This window comes from Coloeus monedula (assembly GCF_965178545.1).
Source record: "Coloeus monedula genome assembly, chromosome: 5".
Lineage (NCBI taxonomy): Eukaryota > Metazoa > Chordata > Aves > Passeriformes > Corvidae > Coloeus > Coloeus monedula.
Window position 1 is genome coordinate 51,220,836 of NC_138785.1, and position 27,803 is coordinate 51,248,638.

At 39.4% G+C, this 27,803-nt stretch overlaps 1 protein-coding gene across 1 annotated transcript in view; it reads right to left on the reverse strand.

The window, feature by feature from the left end:
- LIMCH1 (LIM and calponin homology domains 1) overlaps window positions 1-27,803 on the reverse strand; it is a 176,732-nt gene that overhangs the window by 47,435 nt on the left and 101,494 nt on the right. The window contains exons 4-14 of the mRNA XM_082281829.1: window positions 25,697-25,803; window positions 22,657-22,687; window positions 19,529-19,639; window positions 14,802-14,997; window positions 10,231-10,480; window positions 9,299-9,571; window positions 5,232-5,522; window positions 3,729-3,983; window positions 2,098-2,439; window positions 1,093-1,419; window positions 305-538 (exon numbers count right to left, since the gene is read on the reverse strand). Coding sequence (XP_082137955.1) covers window positions 305-538; window positions 1,093-1,419; window positions 2,098-2,439; window positions 3,729-3,983; window positions 5,232-5,522; window positions 9,299-9,571; window positions 10,231-10,480; window positions 14,802-14,997; window positions 19,529-19,639; window positions 22,657-22,687; window positions 25,697-25,803 — 2,417 coding nt within the window. The remainder of the gene's footprint in view (window positions 1-304; window positions 539-1,092; window positions 1,420-2,097; window positions 2,440-3,728; window positions 3,984-5,231; window positions 5,523-9,298; window positions 9,572-10,230; window positions 10,481-14,801; window positions 14,998-19,528; window positions 19,640-22,656; window positions 22,688-25,696; window positions 25,804-27,803) is intronic.

Below are 27,803 nucleotides of genomic sequence, written 5' to 3' on the forward strand. Positions count from 1 at the left end.
TGATTACCTCATATTCAACCAGAAACCTTTGCAAATGTAATGCAAATGTAATTGCTACGTAGATCTGTTTCCACACACTGTTAGAATTTTGCCTCTGGTAGAACTCTGGTATGAGTGTCTACATGGCTCTACTAAAAGGTACAGAAACCTTCTATTGCCTTCTACTGAGCAGAAAGAATCAGCACAGAACCGAGAACAAGTATGAAAAAAGCCACTACTGGGCCACCAGAAATCTTCCTGATAAAGAGATCTTGACAAACAGCCCACAGGGCTAGCTAAAAGGCACAGAGAAAAACTTTCTTACCTCGTGGTTTTCTTCGCAAGTTCTGTAGCTGTGCCCTGCTTATTCTGCTGCTTTGAAAATGGCATGGGAAGGAACTGCTTAACACTGGGCCCAGGTTGTTTAAGAAAAGCTCCAGTTCTTCTGGCTAACATGTCATCTCTTTGTGGGTCTGGAGATTTCATGTTGCTTTCTGTTCCATCACTCTGCAGCTGAGGGATTTCAAGCTGTTCTTGTTTCACTTCTTGTGTGACAGTACTGCTCAGAGAGACAAGTGACACTGTTCCATGATAATGCTCGCTTGTATAGCAAGTGGCTGCTCAGGCAATGTGAGGTCTGTTACTCAAAACAAAGTTCAGAGTGACAGACAACTAGGCAAACTAGGCATCTTTAGCCACAGCACGGGGAGTAAGAGGAAAATCTGTTGAACCCCACACTTATGTAGGTGATTTGTTAGAAGTTGGGAATTGCATACAAATCTACACGACAAATTATTCACTTGGAAGCTGGCATAAAAATCTAGACAAAGCACCGTGGTTTGCAAAAGAAATACCCCCAAAAGATGAAAGACTATTTTCATGCTGAACAGTAATTAACAACTGAAGCACTTAAATATTATGAAAGAAAATAGGCTGTTTTATGTTCATAGGATACATTCTTGTAAGTAATTTTACAAAACAGAACACATGCCATGATGAATGAGTAAAACACATCTTTAAAGCCCATGTGAAGAATGGGACAACACTGCTGACTGATCCAAGCTAACACCACACACAAACCAGGCTCAGAGGGATCTGCTTCTGTTCTCTGACCTTTCTCCTTCCTGCAGAGTCTTCAAATCCTTCTCACGAGCTACAGCCTCCTCTTGCTGCTGCTGCAGCAGATGAGGAGGTACTGACAGGGGAGGACAATGAGTGGGAATGGAGCTAGCGGTACGCCTCGGGAAAGTCCCCATTCTTCTAACCAACATATCATCTCTTTCAATATCTGGTACATTCCTGTCACATTCTTCCTTGGTGCTTTCTTGCTGATTGCCCAAACTCCATGGGGTTTGTTTCTCAGAGATGACATCAGAAGCCGGTACAGGTGATGGAATTCTCTTGCAAGAGTCATCTGTACCTGACTTGACTCCACCCTCACTAGTGATGAGAATGAGAGGATGGATGAGACAGACAAAACATTCTCAGGTCAAATGAAAGGCAAGAAAAGGAGTTGTCTAACTCAGTTTACCAATGTTTTATAAACACACAAATGTAGCTGAATGAATTGCTTGCTAAAAGTATTCATTACATATTCTTACTGCAGCCACAGACTAAGTGATTAAAGAAATGCCAAAGAAAGATCTGTTAATGTGTTAACGACCCAGATAATTCTTCTCCAGACAAATGCCAGAAACACAGAGCAGCAGTACACCATCTTCAAAAAGAAGGTAAATCATTAGGTTTGAAAACATTTTTTGAAGATCAGTAAGGCCAGCAAGCTGAATGACAAATTCCTATGTGCTGAAAGCAGGCAGAGCGAAGCTGCTGGAATTCAAGCAGCAGAAAGATCATGAATGAGAGCTCACCCTCTGAGATACCACTGACTTCACTGCCCATCAGAAATTTTGAGCAAGTGTTCAGAAGGCCTGTGTGCAGCGTTTTGCGCAATCCTAAACATGTTAAGATACTGTGAAGACATCAGATGTCTTCTGAACAAGGCTGTGCGCATAAACAGCTCTTAGGTTTATGCTGCAGTGCACTCCCATGCAGATCAGCATCAGGCAAGAACAGGTCTCATTTACAGCTTAGTAGCACTTCCTAAGCCACACCAAATACCTGGACTCATTTTCTGGCTCAGATACTTCACTGTGTTCAGCAAACCCAAGACTGACAACAGTGGTTGGAGGAGAGCTTTCAACACCAGAGTGACTCTCCACACTGTCTTTCTTGCTTTCCTCTTCTGTTCTGCTCTTGGATGAAGCTCTGCCAATAACGAGCTTGTCCCATTTCTGTTGATCAATCTCAGTTACTGGCCCAAAATGCACAAACTTCTGCTTGGGGCTACCACCCTTTTTGTTTGCTCTGGTTTTGCGGACAGCAAAATCATCCTGGGCTGCTGCTTTTACCGTGGTATCAGTTGGTGACAGAGTGCTGCTGGAACACTTGAAATCTTCTTCACTGGTCATAAGGAGGAATAAAAGAATGTCCCCAACATGAGACCCTCAGAATAAAACAAATTAAATGCTCCTAAGGTTTTGAAGGGGTTTTATTTTAAAAGTCAAGGACATAGGTATAAACAGCTGTGGCATACTGAGTCCCCAATGACATATAAAATCCAAACATACTGCAGATCTGTGGGGAAAAGTCTGGAGCACATCCTTGGAAGCACTTCCTGAGGTCAAGGAATGTAGCATATGGCCTGTTCCAAATTCAGTTGTTCACCCTAACAAAGCCACAGTTTCCTTATCTGCTCACATAAACCCAGCCACGCACTATATGTAACTGTATGGAACTAGAACTCACTTTGGCATGAGGGAGTTACAGTGGCATGGGAGCACTAGCAAGGGCAATTCACATACCCAAAACCAAGCAGAATGAATCCTGATTTTAATAAGTCACCTCAAAAGTAATGGAGAGACTACTAACATCTTTAGGATGAAAGAATGATTGAGTTTTGATTTATTAGAGCTAAAATTACATACAATAACCACATTGTTAGAAGAATGCCAAAACAGACAGCCATCTTTAATTGCAAAACGGCATGCACCTAAACAGGAAGGCTAGGAGTTGTTATCCTTTCCTACTGGAGCCACAAATCACCTGCCTATGTTATAGTCCATCTCCATAGGGAAACAGATTAGAATAACTGCTTTATACTGGATCCCTTTGAAGAGGTTTTGTTAACAAGAGCATACAAACACTATACAATGAGGCTCCTGAAAGCCCTGCTGCAGTGAGAAACAGTGCTGGTGTATTTACACTGCTATGCTGATGTATCAGCTCAGGTCTCAAAATAGTATAGAGACATTAATGCAAGGATGCTGATCCTCAGGCAATACTCCCAAGGTATAAAACACCCCAAGTCCTGAAAACAGCTTGGTAAGGAGCAACGTAGTTGCTACTGTATTAGCAGTACCACTTGGAACTCTGCGCTGTTCAGCTTCAAGCAGCTTCAAAGCAAATTCAGCCACAAGATAAGAGGGACCTTTCTGATATTGTATCAAGAGCGTCCACAAGAAAAGTGACCGTGAAACTACTATAGTGCTCTAAATGATGGACACACTTTCATTTCATGATAGACAGCATCTCTGTAGAGATTTTTGGATTCCTCCTGAAAACTGAAATAGGTAAGGACTGGTTGTCGACAAGGCATTCTTCAAGTTTAAAATCACAAGCACACAAGCAGATTGTGGCAAGCTAAACATGCTTCCCGGGGTGCCAATCCTGCCCACAAGCAGAAACCATACCTGGGCTCCCCTGAAAGTTTCAGTCTTTTCCAGGTCTCCAGATCTGCTTTTGTTATAGAGGCATTGACAAAAATCACATCATCTTGTAGCTGAGGAAGGATGCTTTGAGATTTCTGTTTCGCCAAATCATCTCTCTCATTATCAGGCTCTTTCACCTGTTGTTCCTCCTCTGACTCAGTCTTCTCATTTTGCAGAAGTGGGTTCTCTTTGCTTGTAACTATTTGCCTTACTGATGTCATGTGCACCCGTCTTCTTCTAATTTAATGCACATTCAAGTTCAGCAAGGAAAGATATTTTGGGGAAGCAATTATAAATCAGTGTCAAAAGAAGAGGTTCAGAGCTCAAGAAGATAAAACTGATTTTATAATATTAGTTTCACATTAATTTTAGGAAGTAAACAGGGAATGACTCATTTGAAGTTCAAACCTCTCAGATATGCTACCCTCCTCATGCACTACTGAGACCACTTCTTCACATGAACTTCTATTCCCAGCTCAAGTAAAAAAATCTTTATGCTATTACTGTATTAAGCATTTCTGCAATAAGATTTCTCTTAAATAGTCACAAATATCTCATTTGCATATTAATCACACAGTGAATTCAAGTTTGCTCTCAAACATACTACAGAATTTCTTTGATCTTAAGAGTCATGTCAATAGCATTGGACTATTAAAATTTGGTTAGGTGCTCCTCAGATGTCCTGCCAAAGTAGTCATTAGAAAATGTTAACATAATCAAATTACCAGCAACAGAATGACACATTTGATATTATTGAAAAGAGCTCCTAAATATTAAAAGAATTTTTCTGAACATGTAATTTGTTACAGTCAAGGTTCCCTGTAATGTGTATACAGTGGTTTTATCTGGAATCACATCCGTTTGCCCAAATAAAACAAAAATATTTGTTTCCTGAAAAAGATCTCTACCTAGCAGGTTCAGCAGCTTCTTAAAGGTCTGTATCACTGAACTGAAGAAAGAGGAGATTTTCTAGGCTGAAGCCTTGTAACCCATGATCCATTTCCCAAAGCAATGCTGCGTAAGGCATATTAGGACCACGTGCAACATAATTCAGTGCAGCATAGCAGGCATATATAAGCAGTGCCTTAACTAAAGACTCATCTGGTCCGTGTTTTATGCACGGTATTAAAAGAGCATGAGATGAAAGAAATGCACCCAAAAACGTGCACTGAAAGTGATCAGAAAAAGGGCTGAGATGCAAAACATATTTTCTAAGTTTATTCTCCATTACTCATGCTCATGAGCTGTCTCATGAGCTTAGATAACAAAAGTGTCCTGCCTTTATCTTATTTACACCCATAGCCAATTAAAACCTCTCCTCACACTCTAACAAAAAATTAGTTTGGTTCACCTTATGATAAAACATTTGCATGTACTTTAACCTCTAAGTTTTTTTTGTAGCCAAGATAGCTTTAGGCCTATACAGCAATATGCCATGGTGAAATTAAGCATTATAATTGAAAGAATAAGATCACGAATGCACACCTTGCATGTTCCTTTTTTTCCATCTGCAATGGCTTTTTAACATCTTCCAGTTTACCCTTCTCTTTACTTGTATAGGGTCCAACTAAAAAGGAGTTAAATGGAACTATATGTTTGGGTTGATTCATTCTGGCTCTCCGGGTGGCAAAGTCATCCTTTTCTAAGTCAGGAACTCTGCTGGCTGCTTCATCTTCTGAACCAGAATCCTTTCCTTGATAATGTGTCATGAAGGGATTGTCCTTGCGAAGGATGATGTCTGGGGTTCTTCTGTTGTCTTCATGTACTGGCGTTTTACTGACACAGAGCAAAATTAAATAAAGCTCTTGATGCACCAGGGGAGGAGAGGGCAGTGCAGCACTCATCTCCAGGTCAAAAAACAAGCACAGTTAATCAAAAATGCTCCGAGTTGCTGTTAGATTGCAGAAAGCCTAGCTAGAAATAACACTTATCATATACAAGTAGCAAATCCACAAGGACTTTACATAAAAAAATCAGCATGTTGGACCTTTACTTATTTTAGCTATAGCTGGAAGAACCAGCAAGAAAAAATTTCAGCACACGAGATGCAGTGACTATAGTACTTCTTGAACACTTCAAACAAAGGAAGAAATGTGATGCAAATACCTAATCCCTGGCAAATGTTGCTGAGTCCTGAAATATCAGATATTTGGCATTTTTCTTAATAGCTCTATTCAAAACAACGCCATCTGAGTAATCACTGAGGCCGTCTACCCTACTGTTCTTAACTTCTTTCTTCTCACATGCATCTATGATTGATTCCTTTCCTAATTAACCTTTCCTTTCCCACAGAGTAAGCTCTCTATGCCAGTGCTGACAGAGTAGCTACGATGATAGCACCAGTACACCAGTGATACTGGCATGCTGGAAAACATTGCCACCTGCCTTCATCAGAAACACAACTGCTATCAACACAGCCTTGCTCCTACTGAAGATTACGACAATAAAGACACTTGACAGCTGGTACCCATAAAGATTAAGCTGCTTTTAACTTGTAAGGGTCAATACTCTTAGGCAAACCGAAAAGACAGATGGCAGGAGCTAGGCAACTCTCCCATTTAAAAATCTAATTGTATGCATTGATATTTTAGGAAGTTGGGCAGCAAGGACTGTTCCATGCAGTACTTTTGTAGGCATTTGTTCTTTCATGTAGCACACCTTGTTATACAAAGCGAAATAGAGGGGATCACAAAGGATTAAACAGACTGCCACTAAGAAAGGAAATCTGAATAGCTCAGGGGTTTCTCCGAGTTTCTCTACTATTCTAAATATAAGGAGTCCTATAATAAGCTGCTTTTTAAAAGCATTTAAAACATTTTAAATCCCTGCAAGACACCACTTATTTTAAGTTCTCAGCTGCCCTTTCAAAGTACTGCTCCACAAAGTTTCTGGAGAAACTTATGGGGAAGCCATAAACCATCCCTGACAGACCAGCCTTTCTCAGGCTCAAAAGACTAACGAAACTGTCTGCCTTTGCCTTCTTATGCAGCAAAACACAGGATCCCCTGTTAGTGATGTGGAGAGTATGGTCTCAAATTAGCTAAAATCAACTTTTTCCTTAGATCTCTCTGAAGGATCAAGATTTCATTTAAGGCAACAGAACAACACTGGCCAATAGCACTCCAAATGGGAACTGCTGTCCCTCTTCCTCATGAACATTTGTGTTCAAAACAGCTTCAGAAACAGCTGGCTCACCAAGTGATTATTCAGTGAAAACTACTGGATTTTTCAGTCTCATGTCCATCAATGCTATTGAAGCTTGAGAGCCTCAAATGCAGCATTTCTGAGAGCAGTGTTTTTGGCAACAAAGAAATATTGAGTTATAGTACACAAAAGTACAACTGTGAGTCATTGCAACGAGAAATTTACAGCTTTTAGTATGTAACTAGACTTCAGTAATCAGCTTCCAGGTTGAGAATATCTTCCATTCATTTACATTAGCTGACATTGTGGGTTCTCCTGAAACAGTTTATGATGGTCTCAAAAGTGGTTTTTTAGGCCAGTTTACCATGGTATAGATAGCAAAGACTCTGAATAGTAGATTTAGCTGCAAATTTCTCTTGCACACCCAGCCCCAGCTGTTGCAGAAACAGTAAATGGGTCTATGCTGGTACAGTAAGTGCTTCCAAAGTGACTGCAAGCATTTGAACGCTCTGAAGCAAGGTCTCATACAGGCTTGTGGACCCTTATATTGCATTTCAGGACAATGGAAGGGTTTTGGATGACTATGCTCTGTCAAGGAAAGAATCCATATTCCTTTTGCAACAAACATATAAAAAACGTTTGCTCCCATTTCTATCTTAAGTTCTCCTCTCCATCAACTCTTTCAACACAATTATCCTCTTTTTAGGGTGTCTCCATGAATGTGACCCGTACCTTTCATATACAGTACAGTAAATAAGAGACAGATATGCAGGCAAAAAGCAAGCAAGGAGGATCACATATCAATAACACAACATGCAAGACAGACAATACACTCTTTTGGGAAGGGGAATTGCTTTTTGGCATGCATTTATATAGCATCTAATTCAGCTAACTGAAGATTAGGAACTGAAGGTTCCTAGAACATGCTACAGCAATGGAGATAAGCACTTAGACTCCAAGCAAAAAATACATTTGCATACAAGTTCAAATCCTTCCTGTTCAGGACTCAGAAAGGTCCCCTACTGAGTTAAAGGTTTAGGAACAATTAGATGCCTTGTAGAACTCAAAAGTCACAGTGGGTGTCCTCCAGAGGTCAATAAGTTGAGAGGAAACAGCCTGTAAACAACTCAAAGAAACTAAAATACAACTGACAACCTCAGGTGGAAAAAAAAAAGAGAGGCTGGTATCAGAGTAAGATGAGAGAATAAGAGGGGTGAAAGAAAAAAAAATCAGAATACAGAAACAAGAGGGACTGAGAATTGCTGAGTGCCATTAGTGCATGGAAAATTGAACTTGATACCAAGAAGAGAGATAAAATGGAGATGTTCAAAAAACAGAGAAGAATAATAAGACATTAAGAAATATGATTAAACACTCCCCTGTATCCTAAAGTGCAACTACTGAATTCTTCCCTTCTCCTCACCCACTATTCTTCCACTTTCACATACAAAGAAGTTTCCTTACAGACTGCTGCCCCCAATGCCTTTTCTGCTGTGTCTTCCTACAATCCCCAGAAGCAGGCTCCTACTTCACTACAGTGAAGCTTGGGTTACAAACTTCTGCTCTTTGACCCTTAGCTGGGACAGAAAACTATAATCTCCTCCTTCGTCCAGCTGCCAAATTCCACAAGTTGCTTCCACTGAGAGCAAGGAAGAAAAATTACTTGTTATTTCTCTTCCCTTCTCCATAAGCCCTGTCAGGACAACAGATTGTTCAAAGAAAGAACCACACATTTGTTCACACATCCTTCCTTTAATATCCAAATTGAACAACATCCCAAAATAAATAACACAGGTAATAAGCAAATAACTACCTATATTCCATTCTAAAGTCGGTCAAATTATGTCTGCTGAACTATGCCTCCATACTTTAACTGGTACATGTGTTAACAAGCACTGTGCTTTTATAGTTCCTGCCAATAAAAATAAATGTATCATTTATTAACATGGCTAAAAATATCAACCACCTAAAAGTGTGGTTCAGTAAACTAAACCATCCCACCAGCAACAAGTAATGGAAATTCCTGAAACTTTTACCTAGTCTACGCATTTTTAATGTAGATTTCTCTATATTTTAATTTTAATTAAAAAAAAATAATTTAATACAAGAAAGCATTAAGTGGAAGGCGACAAATAGTCTGTGTAGTAGTTTTCCTGGAGCCTGTTTACATTATGCTGTAAGACAATACAATTTCTCAACACAATTGCAGTTAGCATCACACAACTCTGCAAACCACAGCTGCCACATCACAAGCTTTTTCAGACCAAGACCTTCACTAGCAATTGTGAGTGCTTAGCAGACTGGATTTTTGTTAGGAGATGTGAAATCACAGCGCATCAAGGAAGCCCACACTTCAGCCAATCCTAAAATTGTGAAGCGTGCACAATTTCCCACACCGTTGGGCTAACCTGCCATAGCGCTGGGCTGCTGACATGACCTTAATACCAGCTTGTTCCAGTCTTCTTAACTTTCTGATCTCTTCTTCATCTTTCCCCTTGGGTGCCGACGTTTCTTTTGCACTACGTGAAGGAGACTGGTCTATGGAGTTTTTTTCACTTTGATTCAAACCTAATTGATTTTTAAGGGAGCTTGCTTCAGGAGCCATGGAGGCCACTTTCTCCTTTTCACACAGTCCTGACGCTTCATTCAGTTCTTCTTCTATGGTTTCAGGGTGGGGTTTGCTATTGAATTATACAAGGCAGTTTAATGTAGGCTGTGCCTAAAACATACACACTTATAAGCACATTTTGCTGACATCATGGTGCCAAAGGATGAATTCTGATGAATAATCAGGAAAGTTAATTATGCTCTTTAGTGGAAGTTCTTAGTCCAAATCAAAAGTGAAGTATTAGTTGACAAAACCAACATACAGAAACACAGAGTCACAGCTATACAAACCATACCGGTGTATAAAATACAACATACAAACAAATTGATTTTACAAAAAACACAGCAAAAATATTATCTATTTTGATTGAATATATCAAACATTACTTTCAAGTATCGTTTGTCCATAATTGTCTTGAGAACTGAAACAGATTGTCCAGAACAGTTTTTTCCAGCCTTGGGGTTTGAGTCAACATCCATGTTACTTATATTAACCAACACCTTGTCAAACACAAGCTATACATTGCATTGTATGGAAAATAATGACATCACGACAATGATTTTCCACTTGTTGCTTTTCTACTAGCTTCACCAATTGCTAAAAACTACTTGTCAGTACCATACCAGCCAGAGATTCATTACAGTATCATATACTTTGTGAAAAGAACGAAAATTGGGCAAGTGTTAAAGTATCATCACTGAGGAAAGGAGTAGGTGGACAGGCCAGTCTTACCTGAAAGGTCTGTCTCCTAGTGGTGAAGTCGCTGTGCTCCAGCTCTTTCGGTACTCCTCTCGTTCAGCTTTCTTTTTCCGAAGCGGAGCAGGTACATAGAAAGTCTGATTACTCTTGTTTGGGAGGTACTGGTTAAAAGGCACAGCTGATTTAGGTTCACCGTGTGAGGTCCGCCTCGCCAACATATCATCTTTTTTCACATCTGGCATCTTTCTGTGTGGCAGGTCAGTTTCTGAGTCACTTCCTCTCCCTAGTGAGGAAGGAGAAAAAAAATCCTTTTTATTTTCACTTTCATCCAGTTACATTTTTTAGAACTATAAATCAGAGAAGACACCACCAAAAAATTACATTTAGCCACTTCTACCTGCATTTGTATTTTAAAATCAGTCACTGAAGGTAGTAGCCATAACGTCTACACAGACAGTAAACTTTTTTCCATCATGCACTGAAAAACTCATCTTCAGCCACAGGTCACATCAAAAAACCTTAGGTTCAAACCAAGCCAGTCTTGTCAATCACATAGGATAGAAGTTTACCTGACTAAAGCCCAGATAACTCCTAGTTGCACATAAGGGCATGCCTGATGTGATTCACACTCTTGAACCTAGACTTGTATGTGCCTAGCTCAAGCAAAAGCAAAAAAGGGTTCTGTGTTGTACAGCTACAGAATAGTAGGAATATGTGGATGTTTACACACACACACACACATTAACATGGCAATTTGAACATAGACAGCATCAGTCAAGACCTGAGAACAGCATCAGCTGCTATGAACCAGAAGGCTCGATGGTCCCTCTCCAGTCTCATTGGTTACCTAGTCAAACAGTCTAGCACACTGCAAAATAAACAGAGACTTGATCCCCTGGTGGAAAGGTGCAAGGAGAGAGGGCAGTGATCTCAGGATTTAGAGGTTAGATCAGTACAATGAAGAAATAAAGTGGGAGAGAAAAATTGAGAGTTGGAGAGAATAAGATAAGAGGTTAACAGAGCTGGGTGATTACTTGATTTCATTCAAATGAACTAAGCTTCCTAATATTTACAACCCATTTAAAACACTGAAACTTAGGCAAGTTTCTGACTTGAAACTCCCAAATTGTAGGACAAACACCCTAAAGAGCACTTGCAGTGTGAACTGCTCTCATAGCCATTTTGGAAGCCACTTCATAGACATTCACTAGATTCCCTGCACCATCATGAGGCTTTTAAAATAATTTCATGAAGAAGTTCCGCAAACAGTTTTCTCCCAGCAGTGTAACCTCATCACGGGCCCTGGTTTGAAGAGTGAAATGGAGTGTGTTCAGTCATTTGTCCCATCAACATTTGTGTGTTCTTCCAGCTTTGGACAGTTGAATGTCTCTGGTCCTTGGCCCCTTTGCAGCACTTGCATATGCAATTAGCTGTTCCCCTTTTTGGGGTGAAGGGAAGCCACCCAAGTTGTGTCAATTCAACACACTAGTAAATTAATAGCTAATTCACTGTGCTACGTCCTGAACAACTGAAAACAATGAAGTCATAAAAATCACAAGTAGCTTGTGTATAATTCAAAGTGGGGGAAGAAAAAGCGGTCTAAATATGCTAGGAATGTTATTTGCAAAGAGCTTTTGCAGTAGATTGAGTTATTCATGATTTGCTTGGAGAGAGACGAAGAAGAGTGAAAAGGAACAGTAAGAAAAGACATGACACAATGGAAATCAATGTTAGACAAAAATCACAATTCACTTTTTTGTCAGAAGTCTTTTGCTTGGACAGTTTTTGTTAAGACCTTATGACAACTAGCATCACAATTGGTACTCTGAGTCTATGTCTAAACAAAAAGTGGATATATGATCACAGAATCACAGGTATCTGAGGATAGCTGGGGTTTGAAGAACTGTAGTGTCATTAGACAGGGAAGGGCACAGAGTAACTAAAAGATAAGAAAAAGATCCCTTACTGTTATTTGCTATTCTGTTTGCTTTTGAGTTTGCTCTATTTTTGTAACACATGAAAACCAGTCTTGAACTGGCAGAGAGAAATGCTGGAATAGATAACCACAGCAGCAGAGGAACTGGAACACATTCCTCTCCCTCATTACTGATGTGCCTACCAGCATCCTCAAGCTGAGTACTTCAAAGGAAAACAGCTTCTTTAATTATTCAGATTTTACTCGTGAAATTATTTTCAGCTCAAATTTGAAAAAGAAGTACTTGAAGCCAAAGTACTGAATGGAAGATGCAGCTGTGCTCTACATTTATAACCTTAAGTTTGTTGTTCTGCATTTCCAAGTAGAAGCAGCAGCAGACACTTTCCACAACTAGTAACAAGCAATTATACACTACAGACATTCACAGATCCTTCTTAAAAGGATCTATGCCCAGCTGCTGGCCAAGCAGAGGATTTTATTCACTGGCAACTCTAAAGGCAGTTCAGTCTGCAATTCTACTGTGTTTTAAATAACTGTTCGACTCTATCATTGGTTTTGTTTGATTTTTGCTAAGGGACAGGCTCTACATGGAACACCAGAGCAGTTCCTCAACAGTGAGACTAATCATAGATAGCATTTGTGAAGGTAGTATTACTTACTGCTTCCACCTAAACTAATCACCTTAGGATCACTTAAATAGCGTCCATTCATTTTTTTTTCCTCCTAGAGTGGAAGGAATCATAGTTTTAGTTCACAGTAATATTATTTGGTTTGCAAAGCTCCTATTTGAATGGAGAAAGAAGTAATGAAAGCAAAATGTTTTCCTCCATCCAACTTTGCACATAGAATCATAGATTCGTTTAGATTGGAAAAGACCTCTAAGATCATCGAGTCCAATATATACTATTTCTATCAAAAACTACTCACAGCTGAGTGAAACACTGGCCTGCTGGGACCACAGGAAGAGGTTCAACATAAAAGAGGTCAGCCAAGTTACACCTCACCTGCAACTGTTGGAAGAGACAGCTGGGAAGTTATGGCAATAGTAAGCAGGGAAAAAAGGACACACTAGAAAGTGTTGGCTGGACAAGCCATACATGTGCACACAGCATTTGCACGCACCCTGGTGGAAGACTATTTTTAAGAACAAGCTTTGTGTGCTTTCATCTTATTTTGTATCTGTTACAGACTCAGGAATGCAACAAGATAGTATGTCTTAGCAAACAATCTGTGGCAAAGAATCACAAAACCTTTCTAAAATCTGAGAATACAGCAGAAGTCGACAGGAAGCAGCTACAGGACATATGCAACTGGCTGCCTACCAGTTCCAGGTAAGCAGGGACACTGGACATCCCTTGAGCACCCAGGACAGAGCAACACTTTTAGATTAGGACATGTGAGGTGCTCCTATTTGCCAACACCATGCTTGTCTCATTTGAGAAGGCAGAAAAACATTTTATAATGTGGAGCCTGTGCTCTGCTCAGCGTCTGAAGGGTCATGAGGCTGTTTCAGGGAATCAGCCCCAGTAGCTGTTTCTGGATGGTCAACCAGCAACAGCCCAAACACCACAGGCCATTCAGAGCAGCAGAGCAGATCTTAGCTCTGATTTTCCCAGAGCTCTTTCATAATTCTGCTGTGATACCAGCTCTCCCTGCCAGCTTTCCAGTTCTAAGGAGTTCCCCATCAACTCAGGAAATCTCTCATGTGTCCGGTTATGATTAGCACCAGTTTCTTTCACACTGCCAAAAGCAGTATGAACATCTGGTTCCTACCAAAAAGTCTTCCTGCCTTTCCTTTTTAAATTAAATAAACAACATTACCAAGGAGAAGTGATTCATGTGTGCAACATAACTTCATCTGATGATGAAGTTTGACTTACTCATCTGTTCATCAGGAATGTAACCGCGCAGAGAGCCTCAATCATACAACCTTCTGTCCTAAACCAGAATCCTGCTCATGACAGGTAACCTAAGCGCATGCTCCACTCCTATCCCTAGCAAATCCTTCTTCATCCATCATGCTGTGTTTACAAACCTCTGAAAACCTCTTGAAATCAGAAAGAAATGCAGAGAAGCAGCATCCCTTCTGTATGCCTAGAGCTGCATGTCCTCTCACAAATGTGTACAAAGCTCTGATGCTGGAAAATACTAATATACCCAGTTTTCTAAATGCCATAAAAACAAATATGACATTTGGTAAAGTGCTGTACATCAGACTTCAAAACTCTGTCAAGTATCAGACATTCTCAAGATATTTCTATGTCATTTATCTGCCCTGCATTTAATTAAGCAAACATTTTATTCACTACAATTCACTACGCTCTGTTCCTGCAATTTTATTTCTTGCTTCAGCTTAGTTTGTAAGTTAAAATGAGTCTGCAAAACATCCTCTTACACCAAAACCCAGAAAAGCACTCTTCTCATCATAAAATTACACTGCAATGATGTAACTCATTTCCCAACGCTACACTCTCTTGAGGCAAACTTCAGGTAAGTTGTTGGCAAAGTCATCTACACCTCGGGAGCACAGATCAGCATTCACAGAGTTCTCCCCCCGGATTAGCCCTATTCAGAGGCTGTGTCCAGCTGCTGAATGGCACATTTATTACAGAACCATTACTTCTATGTCACAATGTTACGCATGTGCCGCACTGTGACTGGTACTTACCATCACTGCTCCCTCTGAGCACTACATCTGGAGACGGTGTCTGCTGCGAGCGGGAGCCAAAGGAGTCCAGACTGTCAAAGGAATCATCTCTGCCGTGGCGAGGCGGGGAGAGGGAATCGCTGCGCTCGGAGTCCCAGCAGTCTATATAGCCACTGTCACGAATGCTGCGCTTGGGGCTATCAATATCCTCTGTTTCCTACATGGAAATACAGCAGGAACCACTTTTATAAAGAAGGCACTGACATACCCGTGAGATGCATTGCATATCAGAGAGCAAAGCATCTTCCCAAATACTAAAAATCTCCTCCCCAAAAAAAAGGTTTCCTTAGTTTTTGCCCCTTCTTCCCTTCAAAACAAAGTGCAAGATTGCAATAAACCAAAATTTTATGCTGTTTAAGAAGAAACCACTCTCATTAGATTAGCACAATGAACTGAGAAAAAGTTCCAACAGACCAGTTAATAAACTGATCAAAAGTGAAAGTAACCTGAAACTTGACTTTTCGTCCACAGTCCATAGCACTGCCAAAGGCACTATAATTTTAACATTGTGCCTGCATCAGGTTTAAGTTTGCTGCTTTCCAAAAGATCCCCCCACTCTCCTTGCTCATCTATTGTATCTGGCCAGGACCCCAGCAGACAGCATTTGTTGTTGCTGCTTCAGCTCAGCAAAATAATAAAGCAGTGTGCCCCAGCCTCCGTCTACCTTGAAGAGAAATTCTTGTTATGAAAGAGGGATGTCTTTCTCAAGCAATCAGCAATGAAAAATATGCAAAATGCTTTTCCCGATGCCTCAGAAGAATTCAGTTGTGCTCTTTACTCTTTGCCAGCTCCTGGCTCTGGGGGATATGAAAGCACTTGTAGCTGACCCACATGTTCAGAGCAGGGAGAACAATGGTTGTCTTTGACAGCCCTGTGATTATAAATTCTTTCCAGTGCAAGCAGCACATACTAAAACACTGAAACTCCAGCAGAGGGAAAGGTCAATAGAAGCCATCCTCACCCTTGCATTATAATAAATCCCTTGTTTTAGAGAGTGTCTTAACATTAATTACAATCACACAGACTGAGAAAAAACAAAAATAACTAAGTTTGTTCAGAGATAAATCGGTTTTTTTCTCCCCCGACAGTAAGTCAAGTCAGAGATGTGGGTGCCATTATCAGACTGACATTTTGTGACCCAAAGAGGCTGGAATGTGATTTTTTTTCCCAGAAGCATTTGAATATTAATTCCTAATTAAGAAGCACCCCCTGCTTACCACCAGCTGAAGCACAATGGCTATATTGAGCAGAGCTCCCACTGTCCCTGACTGCTAAGGTTTTACCCGTCACTAGTATTGCCAATGAGAAGATCAATCAGGAATATCACAGTATGCTATGGTGGGCCACCTCCACAAAAAAGTGTGTTTGCCAGGAAAGTGATGGAGAGTAGAGAGCTCTACAGTAATACCCCAACATTCCCCTGCTGAAAAAGAGGGAGGCTTGAAGTGGGACTGAGACATCAGAGCAAACGCCCTGCAAACTTTTCAGGAAGAGGGCCTAATTAGTGCCACTCACTACTAATCTGCCAAAATACCACATTAAGGGCAGCGGAAAGGGTCACTTAAGGCCAAGCTAAACTGTGATAATGCCATTAAGTAACCTCGCTGTAAATAGAAGTGAAAATATTTTCTAAAATCAGATAAAATGCACCTAAAAAAGTTGTAATGAATCCAATGTAATTTCCTTCCCCAGTTCTGCTTAGTGAGCTAAAATACTGATAGAAACAATAGACAACAAAAATCTGTCTCCCTGAAATCTGCATTAATTACACACAGCCAAGAACAAATCTACAAATCCTATCAAAATCCCGTTTGTGACACGATCCAAAAATCTTTAAAAAAATCTAAATTCCCTAAATCCGCTCATCCTTTCATACCAATCAGCTATTCTCAATCTTTAGGCACACTTCCATTTTCCTAAATTACTGTATTTGAATGACACAGAACTGCTCAGCAGCTACAGGGACTTAAACTGGGCAAAAAGCCCCATCCTGCATTCACCATCTCCCAGAGTTTGAAAACAGTCCAATTGTGAACTAATGAGTTCTGCAGAACCTACTTTCAATGGCCTGTTTATGTTAATTTTGCATGCTGCTCACTAGGAATTAGGAGGCAGGCACCAGGACAGGATCCCAGACTTCTGTAAACATGTTCTTTACAGCCTTCCCCTTGGCAAAGACACTCTCGCAACACAATGCCGTCACACAGACGGGTACTTGTCCTGCCTTGAACAAACGTCATCTCCCAAATGCTATCAGTGGGAATGTGGTTATCTGTGGGACCGATAACACACAACAGCACATTAGTCTTTCATATTATCTAATTAAAAACACAGTATGTCACCGAGCAGCAGTTAAAGCGTGATTGCCAAATACAAGATGCATTTGTCCAGGAAGTTCCACCCACTGCATATAATCGAAAAGCCATGTATATTTTGTCACTGAGAATTTCTAGTTTAAAAGTAAAGAAGAATGAGTACTCAAATAGTTAATGAAATTAAAAACAGTGTAGTATGAACAAAATTAGAAACTAATATCCCCTTCAGCAAGAGAAGTCAAAAAAGATGAGTCCAAGACAACTTACATCAGAGCTGTCTTTTGATTTGCTTATTAAAAGAGGAGGATAGAGAGGATCTACAACAGAAAAACTAAACCAGACTGAATTTATGGTCGATTTAGTTATTAAATTCTGTGGAAAAAATGCCAATAGAGAATGTGATAAAGTGTCTTTTCATCACTCGAGCTCAGCTATAAAGAACATCAGAGCATTGCACAGCATGATTAACATGTTATATTTTACAACCAAATCCTCTTCAAATGCAGTAACATATGAGCCCACAATTGCCAGCGGGAAATACCACAGGGCTGCAAGAGTAGGGAGGTGATAAAAGAAGTCGCCAGCAGCCCTCACAACAGCATCACCCTAAGTAAGACTTTTCAGGACTGCAAAGTGCTCTGTTTATGCATTAAAGACATATATAGCTTTCAGCTTTTATGAGACCTCTAGTCTTCTCCCAGCTTCAACATTTCCAACAAATCAAGTACCAGCTTCGCTTTTGTCCTTAATTTGCAGCACTCTGCAATGCCCAGCCAGGCCCTTCATGACCACCAGCTCCCTGGAGAACGCTTCCTTTTGCCCCTAGCCTATTTCATCCCACAAAAGGGTTCAAGATAGGACCTCCAAGATGCTCTGATGATTAGTTCCATGGATAAATATCACCTGGAAAAAGAGGACCCTCATGGTGTGAGATTAAACATTAAAAAATAAATCATGATACCAGGCAGCATTAACATTGTGACAAGCTGCACTTTGGCAATTTTTCTGTGATACCTCCCTTGTTTTGGGTTTGTTTCACCTTCCAGACTCTTTGGAGTGCAAACTGCTCCTTCCCCACATCTTAAACAACTCAAGTACTAACTTCATCTTTTTATTGCTTAGGCTCAGTCATATCATTCATGAGTGCGAAAGTCCCAAGTGATAAGCACAGGTCATTAAAATGAAGACTAAAATAAACTTCTCCAGAGAAGCAGGATGTTCTCTTTTCCTCTCCATTTTCACCTACTTGCTCACAGGAACTGGGCTCACAAACAGGAATTTTACCCATCTAGTTAAGGTTCTCTGGTCACACCAGGGTGTAGGAACTGCTATCAGTCAGACAAGCATTTCTTCCTCTCCAGCAGTGCTGGCCCTGTGAGATCCCAGAATGAGGAGCTGCAGCTGGCACAGTTGGAGCAGCACAGAGGTCAAGGAGAATTAAGTCCAGAGAGTCTCCCAAGGCCCCCAGACCCTACTGCCTGTGGTGACATGGACGTTTCCTGAGGTGGAGAGGGAATAGCAGACATGAAGCTCTTTGTGGACTGCAGAATATATCTGCACAGCCTCTCTTGAACAGTATGTGCAACACATGCAGTGCCAGTACATGGTGCTGCCATCTCCTTCCACGCCTGCTCCTTGCCCCTTCCCCGTTCCATCCCAAAGAAAGGCAGGTTTGGTTATCAACACTAACCATTAGCATTAACCATGAAGTTAAGTGTCCAATGTCAAGGTTCAGGGCATGCTGGAATGCTCAACCAAAAGTCCCCAAACCACCCTACAGCAATCACAGCTTTTCCTTTCCAACAGAGATCAGCTCATCACAAACCACCAAATACAATTTCAGCCAGAATTCAGAACTTGGCAAAAACAGATTTATCATAACTATGCCCTTGGTGAAACATAATCTCCTTCTCCTCCACTTCAGCTTTATTTAGATCCTTTGGTTTGGGGCTTTGTGTTGCAACATAAAAGAAAAAAAGCTGCCCATGAGACTGAATGTTTTAAAGAAGAAAAAACTATGCTCTTGTGAGTCCTGCCACCTTACTTTTGAGTCTCAGCTCTTCTAGCTGAAACTTGGTGTCATAAATGAAAATAGTTCAAACCAAAACACATGGAAATTAAGATAACAGAGCCACCTGACAATTCTAAAGCCCTATTTGACATCACTTGCTGCATCACTGATACCACCACCAAGCTGGTTGCCAAAGGGATTTTCACAGTTTGGTAGAATGAGAAACATTTCTGATGTAGGTAGAGATTCATTAAGTAATTTGCACTCCAGCCCTCTTCTCTCATATTTAGCAAGAAACAGTTAATTTATTGGAGTAATAATTTGAAGTAAATTTCCATTCCCAAAACATAACAAAAAGATACCTTTCTCATTTGTGCCAGGAAGCCTTCAAACTCCTTCAGGTTCAGGGTTGATCCACTATACGACGTGCAGCTGTTTGCTGTTTTCCCTAGCCAATAAATGGTGACTAATACCTGCAGAAGTTAATAAGAATTAATTTAAGCCACAGTCCTGTAGCTAAATTTACTTCCCTGCAACATCCCTCATTTATTCTAAACTGCACAGCGGCACAAGATTTTGTTATAAATCAGAACTGAAAGGGAAGTGTCTGTCAAAGGTTAAACGTAAATACATCAGGCAACTATGAAAATTTAAACAACCCTATAAAATATGTAACTTAACATATTATCTCCCTGGTATTTTTAATTAAAAAATAAAACTGTTACATCTGCCTGGAAAAATAAAGAGAAAAAATGGATCTAAGTAGAAAAACTAGACAAATATATTTGAAACTTCTAGAAGACACACACAAATATATTTGTTTCTAAATCAGTATGAAAAAATCCCTAAAGAGTACTAATATTAGTAGTCATTAAGGAAAACCATTAAGAGCAAGGAAATAAACAAAACACCTAGAATGCCTGCCTAAAAGTATTTTGAATATGTGTCAATTTCAAGGACAGAAAACCGAGTCCCATTTTTAATCACCTTAATGTAAGTAACCAGATGACAGAGGAACATTTACTCCCAGGCTTCTGCTAGTTTAAGAAATGCTTAACCCAAATTAATCAAAAGCCATGAGCACCTTGTAGTTTCTATCAGACTACAGAGTAAAAGTTAGTGATTTCATTCAAGTTTTGACTTGATAACCTCTCCGGAACTCAAAAATCACTTCAAAACTAGTGAGGGAAAAAGACTAAGAATTGCTCTTGCAAGTAGCAAAAAAATCTGACCTGACACTGCTGATGTTGCACTTGTTTTAGAAAATGAGAAATTAAGCTGCTTAGGATGGTCAAATCCAATACCTCCAAAAACGCTGACATTTATACCATGCAGGGAAAGGCCTTCTCTGCACCCACATATGTCTCTACTTAGAGCAATGCCTTTAATGATACCTGTGCAGCAACTGTTTGGACTGGAAACTGCTCATCAAAGGCAATTCAATTCAGTGTTTTGCACTGGTTAAAAATTACAAACTATCACCTTAGAACTTAGGGCTTTTTTTCATTTAATGCTCATTATTTTGGCATATTCCATGACAATGCAAAGTATTCAACTGGAGAACAAACAGGAAATATTTTGATGTGGAAAAGATATGCAACCAATAATAAATAATAGTTGCCATTAACTGCATCAAAGAAGTTACATAAACTGAAATATAGTATTTTATGTTTTGATGGGGCAGGGCCATATACTTGATACTACATAGTGAACTAAAGGAAACAAGACTAGCAGAAATCCCAAGGGGGGATTTCACTGGGAACAGACATGTCTCAGACTCTTCTTCCCAAAAACACGCATCCACATTCCTTCAGTGCCTCCTCCTCAGCAACATATGCTAGGTTTTTCTTATCAACTTGCTCTAGCATCCCCATTTTTCATTTAAGTGTAATGTCCAAAATTATGCAGCACTGCAGCTGAGGCCCTGTCAGAAAAGGATAGAGTGTCATACAGATCTTCTGTTTAAAAACAACTGTGGTACATAAGGTAAAATATGTATTTTATATATAAACACAGTTTATATTTTTTTCAGTTTACAAATAGTATACATGTAATTAAATAACTGAGTAACATTTTTAATAAAGTTCAAAAATGTTTGCTCTGTTTTTAAAATTGTATCCAAATCAGTACTATTGTGCTGAGTGAAAGGAGGTGGTGTAGCTGGTACTGATTTTTTTTTGTCTTGAAACAACTTTTATCTAAACTGTTTTCCTTCAACCAGAACCACTTGATGAATTTAATGCAAAAAAATCTTACGGTATATGTTCTCAAGTTAAATGAAAATATTTGCAAATAATAGTGTTTCTAGCAATCAGGAAACTGTCCAATTCATTTTGCCATTCAGTTCATTGATTAAGGTTATGGTATTTTTATTTATTTCTGCTAGCATTTAATAACTTTATCTCTTCTTCCTTTCCTTATTAAAAAAAAAAAATAAAAGGCAGATAATTTCACATTTGCAAGCAATTCTGGCTGGCTGCCAGCCAAAGCTGCAGAATCATGCACCTGGAAAGTGCATATTGCCTACAAGCACATTATGGAGGATACTTTTGAAACTTCACCCTTAAAACAATACATCTGTACAAAGATATTCAGCCAGCGCCCACAAAGAGTGTTAAAATACCAAAGCTGAACTCTTCCCCTAAAACTTTGTGCGCTGGGTGCACAAGATACTACTCTACTGATGACGAGAAAGAGAGGATGAAATAATTTGGAGGAGGGAGTGGTTTTGGTGTTGTTTGTCTGGTTTTTTTTACCTGCAGTCATGGCAGTCACGATTACTGGCTTTCAAAGTTATTAGAAAAGATCCTGGCATTTCCTATCAGGTAATAGGGGTGTGACCAAATAAAAATTATACCAGTTTACAGCTAACTAAGGACAGACAGTTTGCTAGGCTTTAAGAACATAACTGAGACCAGCAAAATCTAGACACTTTCTTTTCTAGTTAACAATTACAGGATCCAATACCATTGCCCTTAATTTATATTAACAAGAAATTGAAGTTAAATGGAAATAGTCTTTCTGGGGAAACACTAGTTTATTTGGAAGAACAATGAGAAAGCTATAGCAAACCTGATAGTAAGGCCTTGCATTCCAATCTAATGGTCATTTTGCTTCATTTTAAAAGCTTTGTGCAACTGTACTCTATGCCTATATATTTGTGAAGGGCTACAAAAGTGTGGCTTCATGGGTGAGTCAGACTGTTCCCAGGAAATGCCACACTGGACAGCACAGAAATCACATTGTTTATCACTTACCTAAGAGTATCTAAGAAGAGACAAATGTTCTCCATTTATTTCTATTGTAAGGCTGCTTTGCCATAGCAGCTCCACCTAAATTTCCAGCAGAACCCAGTTAGGTTTGTATTCAGAAGGACTTTTCAGAGGATGCAATACTCAGGTGTACTCAGTTTTTACTGAACATAACTCTTGCTCAGGCCAATTACAGGATTAACCAGACAAAAAAAACAAACTCCAAGTGATGTACTTACATTTTTCAGCTTCCTACTATAGTCAATGTTCCTGGTTGCAGACACAAGCACATACACAAAAAAAAAAAAAAAAAAAAAAAAAAAAAAAAAAAAAAAGAAAAAAAATCAGAAAGTAGACACACTTTCCAAGAGGCTGTATGTAGCAGATCACATTTTCCCTAACAAAAGCCTGCTGAATGCTTCTGCCGTCTGGAAACACATGAAAGCTAAGAAGATGTAGTTCACACATTCATTTATTCATAACATGGGAGTATTTTGTCACCATTATTTCAATCATTAAATTAGAATTCTGGAAGTACAAAAAGAAAATGTGTTTATAATGGTCCCACAGTAAAGTAGGACAATGCCAAAATATTTCCTTTAAACAGAGTTGCTGATTTCTTAAAAAAGGAAGACAAAAGTCCTCACTGCTAAAATACATTCTGCAGTTATCCAACAATCAGATTCTGCTCTGCAACCCATACAGATTCTGGAAGCAACTGAACAAGCATAAGAGGCATCACCAAACATTAAGGAAATATTGCGGGTGCTTCTGTGGAAACAAATATTACAAAGAACAAAGTGAATGGACAAAGCAACAAAGACCCTGCCATTTACAACAGAACCTGATGTGGAAAACATTTATTTTTTTAAATGTATACTTGAGCACTCAGACTGAACATTGGCATCATCCTTCTCAATTCATTTTTTTATCTTATGTTCATGGAAGAGTGGGAGTTTTATGTTAAAGACAACAGGGTACAAAGTTTGTGCAAACATAAACAACATTTTGAAATCCAGCAAAGAAAGCATTAAGAAATGAAGGAAATATGTATCACATTTAGGTGGTGAAAAATAAACAAGACCACTTTAGATTTACTAAAGATTGTGTCCTGATTATTTACAGTGGAATTGTCTTCTACTGTAACAGTAAGACCACTCCAGCATTAAAGTTTATCTGACAAAACCAAAAAGAAAGGTACTTAAATCTGTTAGAACAACAAAAGCCTAAATATAGGCAGTGGTAAACAAAGTATTTTTGATAACATGTTTTTAAGCCAAAATTTTGTCCACCAATACCCACACAATAAGAAAAATAGAATAGTCCTGGTTTTTTTCCTAGTAAAATATCAGTGAAAAGAGTCTTGTTTAACAAGTCACAGAAAAATTCCTTACAGCATTAGCTCATAACTTTTATAAGCACAATAATCCAAAAAAATAGATCTAATGCATGCCTCAATTAATATCTGTATAAAAAAAATGGTTAAAAAGCCATTATCTTAATCATGTGCAATAATGTGATACTCATCCTTTACCACAGAACAAGTGGTACAAGAACATTGTCACCATGTTTAAAAAAATCACCCAAAAGTCTACAAAGAGGGAAAAAATCACCTTCATTCTTTGAGAACTAGCTAGCAGAAGACAGCCTTCAACATATTTCTCTATAACAGTCATGGACTTGGCTTGTACATCTCAACTCAGTTACTCAGCGTGAACTTGGAGAGTGCTCGGGAAACGTTTGGCTCATTTCCTCAGCTGCTTTCTCTGAAGCCCTCATGTGCAGCAGAAGGCCAGGCCAGCTCTAGGGGGTTTATGATGCCGGGTTTAACTTGGTGACATACCAAACAGCTCTCCTTGGAGCTCCACCCTAGTCAAAGCCTCTCAACCTGCCTCCACCAAGGTACTCTATCCATCCTCAACCCCAAAAGATGAAGGTTTTCATCAGAAAGACTCTTTCTATCTGGTTTCATATGGAGATTAGGGTTTTATATGGAGATTACCGATTGTTTTGTAACTCTCTCCAGTCACTCATTGTAATGATTTTAAAGGACAACATAAAGAACCTATTTCATTGAAGTATTATCAGATTTAGAAGAAATACATCACATAGCCCCCAGTCACTTGCCAGAGGGCAAGAAGAACCTCGTGTGAGAGTCAGAAACTTGGGAAGGAGCAAAAAATGGTATTCCTTAAAGCAAGGACACTGGCCAACTTGATTTTCAGAGCCTTTGAATTTTCCCAGACAATGCCTGAACACCATGAAAACTTGCCCAGGTTCCATTGCCAGAAAGGAATAAAAAAAATATCTACTGAAATTTAGTAAATTGTTTCCACATACTTTTCTAAAATGGATATGTCTGACCAAGATTTCATTAGTGATCTTTTTGGCCAAATGAAATGAGGCCATTCAATCAACTCAGCAGTATCTGCTTGTCTGTAGAGCAATAAATTCAATTATAACTGTAATATTACAATAGATCCAAAACTTTCAGGAAAACTGAATAACACCAATTACAAATTTTGTTAATTTTATCAAAGTGTGGGTTGCTTTTGCTTTTAGATGGTGGGGAGCCTGTGCAATTTGTGTGGTAGTGGGTGTGTGGCTTTGGTGAAAAGCTATCTAAATTGTGGCATTTCCAGTTCACACACACTTCCTCAGCCCAATTACTGTGTGTCCCAAGCTATAGCTCTTGCAGGAAAACGAAGAGACCATGCTTATGTCTGCATCTCATAGAGTCTGAGAGGCCTCTTAATGTCCTGTATTGCACCATCAGAACAGTTTAATCTGAAATAACAGAGGTGTGATTTTTTTTCCCCAGACTACACTATTTTATTAGTTGGACAGACAAAAAAAAAAAAGCCATCAATTTAGGTTAGGAAAACCCCTAAATTCCTCAGAATCTCATTGCCTAAGACATTATTTTCACAAAATCACAGAATAAGCTGAGTTGGAAGGGACTCACAAGAATCATCAAGTCCAACTCCTAGCCCTGCACAGGACATCCCCAAGAGTCACACCACGGGCCTGAGAGGATTGTCCAAGTGTTTGTCCTTTTTTTACAGAGCTGTGGTTGATGTCTCTGGGACAAAATCTGTTGAATAGAACAATCTGTTTGTCCCAGCACTGAAAGTTCCCCAAACCTCTGCTTCCTACTTACTCCGCCTTATGCTAATTACATTTCTCAATACAGCGTTTTTGCTCTTTCTTAAATATTTATTACTGCATCACATGCACCTGAGGCTGCAACATGCTGTTACAAATTGCTGTTGTACTTACTTGATGGTTACTCTGTTTGATGTGTCCTGCAGATCACCAGGATCAAAAAGCTGAGATTCTTTAAGTCCCAGTTCTTTGCAGCCTCTTAAGAATAATATGATATTATCCTGAAAAGAGACAAAGAACATAAAACCTCAACACTTTAAACTCTCCTTAATTGAAAAAGAAGTCTTACCAAACCAACTTCTCCCTAACTCAGTAACTGTTCATGAACAGTCATACCATTAGCTAAATGAAGAACCAAAGACATTTCCACTCACATAATTTAAGAAGTCAGTGTAGATTTTGTTTGAAAACCAGATACATATGAAACTTTTTTTTTCTTTTTTTTTCCAAGATATGTAACTACAACAAGCTTGTTGACTTGCTTCTTTTCAAACCCAGATGTTGGCACTTTTTTAACTTTTAACTTTTTTTAAAAAGGTCCACTAATTTCTCTACCTGCCACTGGAGGCTGCCACATGACCTCAGCACACTACAGAGCAGAAAAGGCAGGATTTTTGAACAGAGCAGGAAGAGTAGATATGAAAAAGCCCACCACCATTTAAGCAAGCAAGTTGTTCAGAAAACACCTTGCATGTCAGATATGAACAACCAGTTAACACAATCATTCTCTTGCCTCTCCAACTGTAACCAGTCAGAAGCCACTGAGAAAAGAGATAGGTGCTTTCTCCTGAAATAAAAACCTTGAAGCTACACCTCACATGGCCACTGTCTCTAAAGAAACAACACCACTTTCTTAACACTTCTTATGGAGGATTTACTCTTCGCAAAGTGTAAAAATTAAAAGTCAATAACTAAGAGAGACTAAATAAAAACTGGTATAAGTGTCTTTCAAACCAAGTACCAGCGATGACTCTTTGGTTTGCACTAAGGAGATTAAATCTGCATGTGTGCATATACAGTTAATACAGGCTTTATACTTATACATGTGCATGTACCACTCCCCTTTTACAGAACCAGTGAATATGCTTTACATGGATAATCTTGAAGGCCAGTAGAGAATAAGTTTTTAGATATATATGTTTCTAGATCAGCAACTGCAATGGTAGATGTGTGGAAAGTAAAGATATAATGTACAGCTTGATATTTTTTGAGGCTTCTCATCTCAAACCTAAAGCTAAGCTCCCACATGAAGAGTTATAGAGGAGCAGAACCACAGTGTGTGGTAGAGACCTGTTTTCATAAAAACTGGGAAGCAGAGGAGCCTCGTGGTGTTCAGCTCTTACCCACTCTGCATGACAGAGCAGGATTGGTGAGCAGGGCTCTCCCCACATCTGCTCCCAGGCCTTTCTTCGGGCTCGGGGAGAGCAGCCCTGTTTGTTCTGTAAGCAGCATGCTAATCGCCGCGGCGCTTGGCATGCCAACACTCTCACACACAAAGCTCGCCAGCCACACCACAGAAAACACAGACTTGGAAATTCAGAGGAGTTCAAATCTCCCTTTCTTCCCTGGCTGAAACTTAACAGCTCTGGAGAGGAGCCAGGAGGGGAAGCAACAGCAGTTGAGAGAGAAGAGAGCCCATAACCCAGAGAGACAGCATCATTCACGACATGAAAAGATGCCTGTAAAATTTTCCATCTGGCTTACTGTTTGCATTATAATTTTTCCAACTGCATCATGAATAACTCTTATGTTTAGTCTTTGATGGAGGATGGTTCTGGTCACTCTCAAATGGTTGGTGGAGTGATGCGTAAATCTAATAAATCTAATAAAAATGCAAAAAGCATTAAAAAATAATTCCTAACAGTATTTCCAAATTTATTAAAAATATACAGGACACAGAGGTTATAGTAACCTAATAGACTTAGAAAACAATCAGAGGAGGAGGAATGCTGAAGATAACTAATTGCACCCATCTTTGGTGCATACATACATGCCAGAAGTTCACATCTGAGTTATGATAAGCAGTAACAAAAATACCAGTTATTGGCAGCCATGTAGTTTGGAAACTTAGTTCTTCTGCCTGCTTCTCAAAAAAACAGCGTCACCTACTCCTGTTTGGCTACATGCTTTTATTTTGATGGTCATCATACGAATAACGCTTGCCAGCAGTCACTAACACTATCACCCAAACAAAATTCCTCAGAAAGTTGCTATCTTGTAT